Raw genomic sequence first — 9924 nt, 5'->3', positions numbered from 1 at the left:
CGCCTTGCTAGGGCCCGGTGTCCCTCCCTCGCCCCACCTCCCGGCGCGGTGGCGCAGATCTCTGCTGCTGGGCGCGGGGCGGCCTGGCACCGGGAAGGGCGGGGGTCCGAGCCCCCAGGCAGGGAACAGGGAGGCGTGCGGGTCGCAGCCCCCTCCGGGGCGGGCCTTCACGTCCCGCCCCCGGCCTCCGACGACAGCCCCCACCCCGCCTGACGTCAGGGGGGAGGTGGCGGAGAGCCTCGGCAGCGGCGGAGAAAGAGCCGGCGCCCGCCGCGGTGGCGCGGGGAGCCCGAGCCCAGGGGCGCCGAGCCGAGCCGGGCCGAGGGGCGGTGGCAGAGGGGCAGCGGAGCAGGGCGGGCAGGCGCGCGCGGGCGGGCGGGCGGCGGCGCGCGGGCAGAGGCGGACCGTGGTCGGAGCCGAACGCGAGGGCGGCGCCCAGAGATTCAAGCAGCGAAGAAGAGGTGAGTGAGGCCGGGGTTGCACGGAGCCAGAGCCAAGGGGCTCTCCGGGGCCGCCGCTTTGTCCCCAGACTCGAGCAGGGGACGCCGCACGCGCGAGAGACAGGGTCTGGGGGCGCAGGGAAGGGCGGCGGCGAGGACAGCTGTCCGCCCGAGCGCCTCCCTGCGCCCCCCGCGGGCTGCTTCGCGGGGGCTCGCGAGCGGGGCTAGCGGCGCCCGTAGCCCCAGGGTCCGGAGGCACGGACTGGCCAGGGGGAATGGTGCTCGGGGTTGGGGGGGGGGGTCCCTCGTACTATCCGGTCCACGCCCGCGATCTTTTCCAGGCCCCCGAACTGCCCCCGGCTCCCCCACCCCCGACGGAAAGTTTGGGGCGGGCTTGGACGGAGGCCGATGTTGTGAGATCGGATTTCCCTGCCGCGGCCCCCGGCCGCGCGCCCGCTCCGCTGGGGAGGCGGGCTGTCCTGGAAAGCCAGGCTCCGGAGCCGCGCTGCCCAGTCCCCGCTGGAGCGCTCGCCCTGCAGCTGCTGGGGCGCCGTCCGCAGCCTGCCGCTCGGGGTGGGCAAGGGTGGGGGGCGCGCCGCCGGCACCTCGCACCTCTCTACACACCCCTACCCCCCGGGGCTGCCCGTTTCCGCCGCCCAAGGAGGAGTAGTGCCGGCAGAGCCTCGGAGCGCGCTGCAGGGTCTGGCCTGGGCCTGGGGTAAGGAACCGAGGGAAGGCTGGGAGTGTGTTGGGGACGGGTTGGGGGTGAACGCATCCCCGCCCCCCTTCCACCCCCCGCCGCCCTTCCCGCGCTGGGGAACTGGGCCGACAGGGGGCGTCCGTCGGTCGGGCTCCGCCACGCTCCCAGCGCCTCCGCTTTGTTTGCATTCAAATCCCCGGAGCTGGGGGAGGGGAGAATCGAGGGGAACCCAGGACGGGGTCCCAACTGGACCCTTTGCTTTGGGGTGAACAGATCCTCAGCTTCTGTGTCTCTGTGCCCTGGAGGGCCGAAGCAGTGGAAATTAATCCAGATGGCCTGCCCCGGCCGGGGTCCCGGCGCGATCCCTGAGTTGGGAAGGCTCATCAGACCCGGGGAGAGCGCAGCAGGCGCTGGCCCTGCTCCGGGCGCCCCCGCGGTTCAGGAAGAACCCCCCGACGCTCCCCACCAGGTCCTTACTTCCCCCCGCCCCCGCCTGAAAGCGCCGCAGGAAAGATCCCTGATGAGACCAGAGATCTGTCCCGCGGCCCCTCAGCCCGAGGGCTGGTGTCTCCTAGGAGGCTGTGCGTGGAACAGGATGAAGCCCCGGTCCTTTCCACGCCCATCCCATTCCACTTCCTGCCTGCCTTCTTGGGCAACAAAGGGGCCTCGGGAAGCAGGGGGCCCAGCTCCCGGCCCCACTTCAGCCCTGTGATGTGGAACGGGGTTTTGGGCTCTGCCCGGCTATTGTCTGCGCTGGGGGAGGGGAGAGGCTGGACCGCGACCCCCGCAGGCCTGATGCACCGAGTCCTCTCTGGGGGGCTTTTCCTACCGCCTGCCCCACTTACAGGTTCATCCCCTTTGGGCTGATTGGAGCCCCAGTAGGGCCAGGTCCTGATCGCAGAGGTTATTTTAAGAAGTCCTTCCAATCTGTAAGGCCCGAGTGGGGGAGGAGGAGGGTCCTCTCTTTATTTTCTTAAACAACTTCCTGTCGAGAAGTGGGGGAGGGCCGGAGGATCTTTGAGTGTCCACTCTTCCAGCTGACTCAGCTCTCCCCGTTCCCTCAGGGAGACCCCATGGTCCTTTGGAAGCTGTGGGGAAGGAGGCCAGGTGTGGGAGGGCACTAGGTGGTGGCTCCCAGGGCTGGGGCAGTGGGGGGAGCCCTGGGAGGCCTGATCAGATCTTCTGTTCTGTCAGTGCCTCCTGGCACGGCTTGTGTGGGCCCCCTTCCGGTCTGCTTTCTCTGGCTATGATTCTGACCCTTTCTTTTCCCCCAGCAGGGCAGCTGGCCTGGAGCTCAGAGCCCGGGCGTGTGCCATGGCCCCACACTGGGCCGTCTGGCTTCTGGTAGTGGAGCTGTGGGGCCTGGGCCTTGGGGCTGAGGTGTGGTGGAACCTGGTACCCCGGAAGACGGTATCTTCTGGGGGTGAGTGTCTGAACGCTGGGGAGCAGAAGGCCAGGAGGGACTGCTGGGGGAAGATGGGTGCTAAGGAATTGCCTTCTGGAACGTCTGGCTTCATTCTGCAGTTGGGCTCAAGGCCCTCATGTACGTGACACAGCTTTCTAAGAAATATGAGTGGCTCTAGGAACCCAGAACTGGTCGTCCAGGCCAGGATCTGGGGTGGCCCTCCTTACACTTAGGACCTGGCTGCCTTGTTATCCAAGAGTGACCATTCTTCACCTCTCTCCCCACATCTCACTTCTGGAATTATCCCTAGCACTGAGAGCCTAAAGAGAGAAACCTGAGCCAAGATAAGCACGAAGCAAAGGGTGTTACCACCCACTCCCAAGTCTTCAAGCTCTGTGCCCCCAGGAGCCCCCTTAGCAACCCTGATATGATAGACTCCCCCTTCTGCTGACCTGATACGCGTGCCATCTGATGGCCCTGGGTGGGGTGTGTGTGTGCACATGCTCCTGTGGGGGAGGGGGTCAGTGGGCCTGACAGCCCTTCTGTGCACACACACCTGTATGCAGAGGTGATGTCAGGTGTTTGTATCATCTGTGCGCTCTGGGGACCTGGGATGAGCTCACCTCCCACAGGCTCCTCGGTGCTAACGAAGCCCTCCCTTGCTGGTCTGTGTCTGGGCCCATCGTTGGCTCCAAACACTAAGGGTGATTTAGGGGGACCCTGAGGACAGTCCAGCAGCTATTTTGGGGGTTGACATGGGAATCCTGTGGCTACATGAATGTCGTGGCACCCTGCTCAACGGATGGCAACAGGTCTCCCCAGCCCCAGGCTGCAGCACTATCTCTGGTCCCCAGCCTCTGGTTTCCCCCGCCCTCCCTGCCCTGGTCTCCCAGCCCGATTCCGTCTCCACATCCCATGGCCGGCTCTGCTCGTACCCCTAGCAGCCTGCATTTGGGACCCACTGGAGGGAAGGGTTCTCTAAGACAAGGAACGCTCTCAACTTCCATCCATCCTGCCCAGCTGGATCAGGAGCCAGGGCAAGGCTGGACCCTGGTGGGGGCAGCGGGCAACAGAGCAGAGAAGGAAGTGGGGGCGGGATGGGGAGGTGGCTACTGACCCTGAGAGTGAGAGCCATCAGTCTGATGGTTTCCTCTGGCCGGAAGCTGTGGCTGAGATATCCTTCCTTCCTCCTCTCCAGCCCAGATTTGCCTCCCTGGGTGGGGAAAGCCAGGGAGGCCTGGGTGGAGCTGTCAGAGTCAAAAGCCTATTCAGAAAATGCCCTTTATTGCTGGTCAGAGGAGCCTGGCTGGCATCTGCTTGTGGGGTGCTGGCTCTAATGTACGGTGACCATTGCATAGAGGAGGGCTAATTCTGGGGAAGAGGGGATGCCTGGAGTCCCAGGAAGGTCCACTCACCCCAGCCCTGGTCACTCCGGCCTTGTTCCTGCAGAGCTAGCCACGGTGGTGCGGCGCTTCTCCCAGACGGGCATCCAGGACTTCCTGACGCTGACCCTGACTGAGCAGACGGGGCTCCTGTACGTCGGGGCCCGGGAGGCCCTGTTTGCCTTCAGCGTGGAGGCTCTGGAGCTGCAGGGAGTGGTGAGAGGTGGGGGAGCGGGAGGCACACAGGGGTGAGAGAGGAAGGACCTGGGGACTTCGCTTGGACAGGCTGTCCCCTGGGCTTGGCCGCCCCCACCCATCCTCCCTGGTGAGCATGTCGCTTCACCCACGAGTCTGCAGCACTCGCTGGGACCGCTGCGCTGGGGGAGCAGGGGCCCTGGTCCTCTCTGGAATAAGCTCCCAGAGAGTGGGGACAGTGTCTTCTCACTTGGAGTCCCCATGTTGCTGCCACGAGCCGTGCTGATGACATGCTTGGTGTGTACCTGCAGCGATGCTGACGCGTTCCCTCCCTATCCTCAGATCTCCTGGGAGGCGCCAGTGGAGAAGAAGGCTGAGTGTATCCAGAAAGGGAAGAGTAACCAGGTCGGCTCTCTGGGACCTGCTGGCGGGCGGGGGGTGCATGATGCACGCTCTTTCTGCTCCGTCCCAGTGCTGGTCTGGGTCCCAGGGTCCCTGTGTTCCAGGCACTCAGAGTAATAGATGCCTCTCTGTCCTCAGACGGAGTGTTTCAACTTCATCCGCTTCCTGCAGCCATATAACACATCCCACCTGTACGTGTGCGGTACCTATGCCTTCCAGCCCAAGTGCACCTACATTGTGAGTGCTGCTCCTCTCCCCCAGCCCCAGGCCTGTCCCTGTTGCATTCTCATGGCCTTGTCCCCACCCCTAGGACATGCTCACCTTCACCCTGGAGCGGAGTGAGTTTGAGGATGGCAAGGGCAAGTGCCCCTATGACCCGGCCAAGGGCCACACCGGCCTCCTTGTGGGTGAGTGCTGTCCCATTGCAGGTTGGGGGTCCCCAGGACTTGTTCCCACTCTGGGACCACGTGGCCTGAGTGTCTGCACCTCGCCTCTGCGTGGGCTGACCCCGCGTCTCCTGTAGACGGTGAGCTGTACTCGGCCACGCTCAACAATTTCCTGGGCACGGAGCCAGTCATCCTGCGGAACATGGGGCCCCATCACGCCATGAAGACCGAGTACCTGGCCTTCTGGCTCAACGGTGAGCCCTGAGAAGCCAGCTGGGTGTGGGAGGCACCTGGAGGGCCCGATGTCTGGGCTGACACACCCCCCCTTCCCCCCAGAGCCTCACTTCGTGGGCTCCGCCTACGTCCCGGAGAGCGTGGGCAGCTACACGGGGGACGACGACAAAGTGTACTTCTTCTTCAGCGAACGCGCTGTGGAGTACGACTGCTACGCCGAGCAGGTGGTGGCCCGCGTGGCCCGCGTCTGCAAGGTATAGACCGCCGGGGCGGGCAGCCCTGGGTGCCCGGCAGCCCGGCAGGGCTGACCGGCCACGGTGTCCCCTTGCCATTTGCCAGGGCGACGTGGGGGGCGCGCGGACGCTGCAGAGGAAGTGGACCACATTTCTGAAGGCGCGGCTGGTGTGCTCCGCACCTGACTGGCAGCTCTACTTCAACCGGCTGCAGGCGCTGCACACGCTCCAGGATGCCTCCTGGCACAACACCACCTTCTTCGGGGTTTTTCGGGCGCGGTGGTGAGTTGGCTAGGAGCCCTTGGGGGTGGGGAGGAGCGGGTCTGTGGGTTAGGGATGGTTGATGGGGCAGGCCTCTGGGGGAGGTCCTGGGGGTCCAGAAGGATGTTGGGCTCCCGCCCTTTTCACCACCCCTCTGTGAGAGGTGCCCCCAGTGGCACTCTGAGCTGCCACCACATCACGCGTGGCCATGGCCTTCTTGTGCCTGGGCGCTCCCTTTCCGCTGCCCTGAGCTGTGGGCACCCCAGCTCTGACCCTTGGGGTCCCTCCCTTGCTGTGACAGGGGCGACATGGACCTGTCAGCAGTGTGCGAGTACCAGTTGGAGGAGATCCAGAAGGTGTTCGAGGGGCCCTACAAGGAGTACCACGAGCAGGCCCAGAAGTGGGGCCGCTACACTGACCCTGTCCCTAGCCCGCGGCCCGGCTCGGTGAGTTGTCCCAGGCGGGGACGCGCGCACGTTCTCTGCTCTGGTGCCTTGCCCTCTGGGCTGACAGCTGCCCCCCAAACCCTGCCCACCCCCAGTGCATCAACAACTGGCACCGGCGCCACGGCTACACCAGCTCCCTGGAGCTGCCCGACAACATCCTCAACTTCATCAAGAAGCACCCGCTGATGGAGGAGCAGGTGCGGCCTCGCTGGGGCCGCCCCCTGCTGGTGAAGAAGAATGCCAACCTCACCCACCTGGTGGCGGACCGCGTCTTGGGGCTCGATGGGGCCACCTACACAGTGCTGTTCATCGGCACAGGTGGGTACGGGCGCAGCGGCTGGGGGCTAGGCGAAGGCCTGTGTGCCCGAAGCAGGGAGATCCAGAGACAGCCCCACCCCGGGACCCTCCTTCCCTTTTCTTGACACCTGTTCCCCCCAACCCCTACAGGAGACGGCTGGCTGCTCAAGGCCGTGAGCCTGGGGCCCTGGGTTCACCTGATTGAGGAGCTGCAGCTGTTTGACCAGGAGCCTGTGGAGAGCCTGGTCCTGTCCTGGAGCAAGGTAGCCATCAGGCCCCACCCACCGTGTCCCCGCATGGCCCCCAGTCGTGTGCCTGGCCAGTCCAGGGGCGGGGAGATGCCCGAGAGGGGAGCAAGAACGCTCGTGGAATCTGCACTCTGCGGGCGCCCTATCTTCTATAGAAGTATACAGCCCGGTCCTGACGGCGCTTGTCAGCTGTTTTCAGGCCCCTTGAGGGGACTGTGCCGCCGCCCGCCCAGCCTCGTGCCACTGTGGCTCCTGACGCCCGCGTGATGCCTCCTTGCCTGCCAGCCCCAGCCCCTGGCATAGTCAGCAGTTCCCCGAAGTGCCGCTCGAAGCTTCCCTCCCCCATCCACTCTCTTCCCGCGTGTCTGTGGCACTTTCACATGCTTGGCTTTTCCCAACTCTGGAGGCTCGGGTTGTTCCCCAGAACGTGGAACCATGGCAGAAAGAAAGCCTGTAGTTGCAGAAACACACAGATTGGCGATCTCCATTGAAACAGGAAAATGCCTTATGCTTTGCTGGTGCTATTGTGAGGCTGACGGGATCTGCGGAAACTGAACTTCCTGCGCTATTTATACTATTCTGGAGCCGTGTGTGTGTGTGTGTGTGTGTGTGTGTGTGAGAGAGTGTATGTGAGAGTGTGTGTGAGTGTAAGGGTATGTGTGGGGGGGTCTGTGAGTGCGTGTGAGTGGGTTTGTGTGTGTGAGTGTAAGAGTGTGTGTACATGGGTGTGAGTGAGCAGGCACAAGGAAACTTCTCAGCCTCACAGGTCTGCTGTTCGTTTCTAACAAGGTCACGGCTGTAAGGGGCTTAGGATTGCTCCTGGCTTATAGTAAGCCCTCTGTGCCTTCCCAGCCCTCAGATTTCCCGCTTTGGGACGCGAGCACAGCCCACTTCCTGCTTTGGGCCCTGGCGCCCTGGCAGTCATCCGAGCCCCCGCCCGGGCCGTGTCCGGACCTGGCTCAGTCTCCCTCCTGTGCTTCTCTGGCAGAAGCTGCTCTTCGCGGGCTCCCGCTCCCAGCTGGTGCAGCTGCCCCCAGCCGACTGCATGAAGTACCGCTCCTGTGCCGACTGTGTGCTCGCCCGGGACCCCTACTGTGCCTGGAACGCCAACAGCAGCCGCTGCGTGGCTGTGGGCGGTCACTCCGGGTGAGGGGGGCTTCTGCGTGTGCGGGGACCAGCGGGGAGAGGAGGGTGGCAGGACCTGGGACGCTGATGGATCCCTCTCCCCCCACCAGGTCCCTGCTGATCCAGCACGTGACCGTCTCGGATACCTCAAGCATCTGTAATTTCCGGGGCAGTAAGAAAGGTGAGCTGTTGTCTTAGTCCTCCTTGCAGGGTGTACGGGCCTCGGGGGACCAGAACCGGGGTGTCATTGTCCCCCCTCGGCCTGGGCGTCTTGCACCCACTGACTCTCATTTTCTCTGCCGCTACAGTCAGGCTCACACCCAAAAACATCACGGTGGTGGCAGGCACAGACCTGGTGCTGCCCTGCCGTCTCTCCTCCAACCTCGCCCACGCCCGTTGGACCTTCGGGGGCCGCGACCTGCCCGCGGAGCAGCCTGGCTCCTTCCTCTACGATGCCCGGCTGCAGGCCCTGGTGGTGATGGCTGCCCAGCCCCGCCACGCCGGCGCCTACCACTGCTTCTCAGAGGAGCAGGGGGCCCGGCTGGCTGCCGAGGGCTACCTTGTGGCGGTGGTGGCGGGCCCGTCGGTGACGCTGGAGGCCCGGGCCCCGCTGGAGAACCTGGGGCTGGTGTGGCTGGCTGTGGTGGCCCTGGGCGCCGTGTGCCTGGTGCTGCTGCTGCTGGTTCTGTCCCTGCGCCGGCGGCTGCGCGAGGAGCTGGAGAAAGGTGCCAAGGCGGCCGAGAGGACCCTGGTGTACCCGCTGGAGCTGCCCAAGGAGCCCACCAGCCCCCCCTTCCGGCCCGGCCCTGAGACAGACGAGAAGCTCTGGGACCCTGTGGGCTACTACTACTCAGATGGCTCTCTCAAGATCGTGCCTGGCCACGCTCGGTGCCAGCCTGGCGGTGGGCCCCCCTCGCCGCCCCCCGGCATCCCCGGCCAGCCCCTGCCTTCTCCGACACGGCTCCACCTGGGAGGTGGCCGGAACTCCAACGCCAATGGCTACGTGCGTCTCCAGCTGGGAGGGGAGGACCGCGGCGGCCTCGGGCATCCTCTGCCCGAGCTCGCCGACGAACTGAGGCGTAAACTGCAGCAGCGCCAGCCGCTGCCGGACTCCAACCCCGAGGAGTCCTCAGTATGAGGGGGCGCCCCTCGGGCCGCAGCCTGGGAGGCACGGCTCCCTACGTTTTTGCACAGGCACCAGCTACCTCAGGGACATGGCGTGGGCAACCTGCTCTGCCCGGCACTGCCCGGCCATGAGGACCTGCTCTGCCAGCACGGGCACTGCCACTTGGTGTGGCTTACCAGGGCACCAGCCTTGCAGAGGGCACCTTCCTCCTCTGTGAGAGGCTGTGGATCACAGACGCGTGGGACCCCAACAGCCAAAACTTTTCAAGGCAGAAGTTGCAGATGTGGGTGTGTTTGTGTACATTTGTGTGTGAATGCAGATGTGTGCACATATGTACGTACATACATGTGCGTGCGTGTGTGTGTGTGTGTGTGCGCGTGTGTGAGATGCAGTCTTCCTGTTTCTGTCAAGTCTTCCCTTGGCCTGGGGTCCTCCTGGTGGGTCATTGGAGCTATGAAGGGGAAGGGGACGTATCACTTTGCCTCTCCTGCCCCCACCTGTCCCCAGTAGGGGGCAGCCGTGTACATATGGGGGTGGGCTGGGCAGGGTGCTGTGCCCCTTTGGGGGAATCAGGGCTCTGGGGTGGGGCCTGGTCCTGCTCCCAGGGCTATGAATGTTTTCAGGGTGGGGGGGAGGGGGATGCAGCCTCCTGTGTGTTTGGGGGGAAGGGTTGGGAGGGGCCTCCCACTTGGCCCTGGGGTTCAGTGGTATTTTATACTTGTCCTCCCTGGCAGGGCTGGGAAAGGTTGTGTGTGTGGGGGAGGGGGGGAAAGGCAAGAGGGGTGGGCATGCTGTGGATCTGGCATATCCTCTCCCAGCCCTAGGAGGAGGGCTCCCAGCAGTGTAACTTATTGTGTCCCCGCGTATTTATTTGTTGTAAATATTTGAGTATTTTTATATTGACAAATAAAATGGAGAAAATGAAACCGTTCTTGTCATGGAGATAAGACACTTGGGCTGAAACCTTCTGGGTGCCAAGAGGGAGGCTCCCTATGGGCTGAGTGGGGCTGGACCAGCCTCACTCAGTCCGCCCTTCAGTGGCCC

At 64.3% G+C, this 9924-nt stretch overlaps 1 protein-coding gene across 3 annotated transcripts; it reads left to right on the top strand.

The window, feature by feature from the left end:
- Positions 1-339: 339 nt before the first annotated feature.
- On the top strand, positions 340-9445 carry SEMA4C (semaphorin 4C). 3 transcript variants are annotated; one of them, XM_055539372.1, is made up of 15 exons: positions 340-461; positions 2418-2563; positions 3995-4143; positions 4465-4527; positions 4663-4761; positions 4835-4931; positions 5048-5164; positions 5247-5398; positions 5484-5659; positions 5940-6084; positions 6180-6402; positions 6532-6644; positions 7618-7775; positions 7865-7935; positions 8063-9445. In XM_055539372.1, the coding sequence occupies exons 2-15, from the start codon at positions 2455-2457 to the stop codon at positions 8890-8892; spliced, it is 2502 nt and encodes an 833-aa protein (XP_055395347.1). In that variant the 5' UTR covers positions 340-461; positions 2418-2454; the 3' UTR covers positions 8893-9445. The 3 variants fall into 3 exon arrangements, with proteins under 3 accessions (XP_055395347.1, XP_055395348.1, XP_055395346.1); XM_055539373.1 differs by having other exon boundaries at positions 349-461; positions 2415-2563; XM_055539371.1 differs by lacking the exon at positions 340-461 and adding an exon at positions 772-1158 and having other exon boundaries at positions 1414-2563.
- The last annotated feature ends 479 nt before the right edge of the window (positions 9446-9924 follow it).

The sequence above is a fragment of the Bubalus kerabau genome, chromosome 11 (assembly GCF_029407905.1).
Source record: "Bubalus kerabau isolate K-KA32 ecotype Philippines breed swamp buffalo chromosome 11, PCC_UOA_SB_1v2, whole genome shotgun sequence".
NCBI classification, from domain to species: Eukaryota; Metazoa; Chordata; class Mammalia; order Artiodactyla; family Bovidae; genus Bubalus; species Bubalus kerabau.
This window is presented reverse-complemented; position numbering and strand designations above follow the sequence as displayed.

Bases quoted from the DNA above. Each gene is read 5' to 3' on its own strand.
- SEMA4C (XM_055539372.1), top strand. From the start codon at position 2,455: ATGGCCCCACACTGGGCCGTCTGGCTTCTGGTAGTGGAGCTGTGGGGC. The intron at 2,564-3,994 runs GTGAGTGTCTGA...TTGTTCCTGCAG, and splicing joins GAAGACGGTATCTTCTGGGG to AGCTAGCCACGGTGGTGCGG. The intron at 5,399-5,483 runs GTATAGACCGCC...GCCATTTGCCAG, and splicing joins GCGTGGCCCGCGTCTGCAAG to GGCGACGTGGGGGGCGCGCG.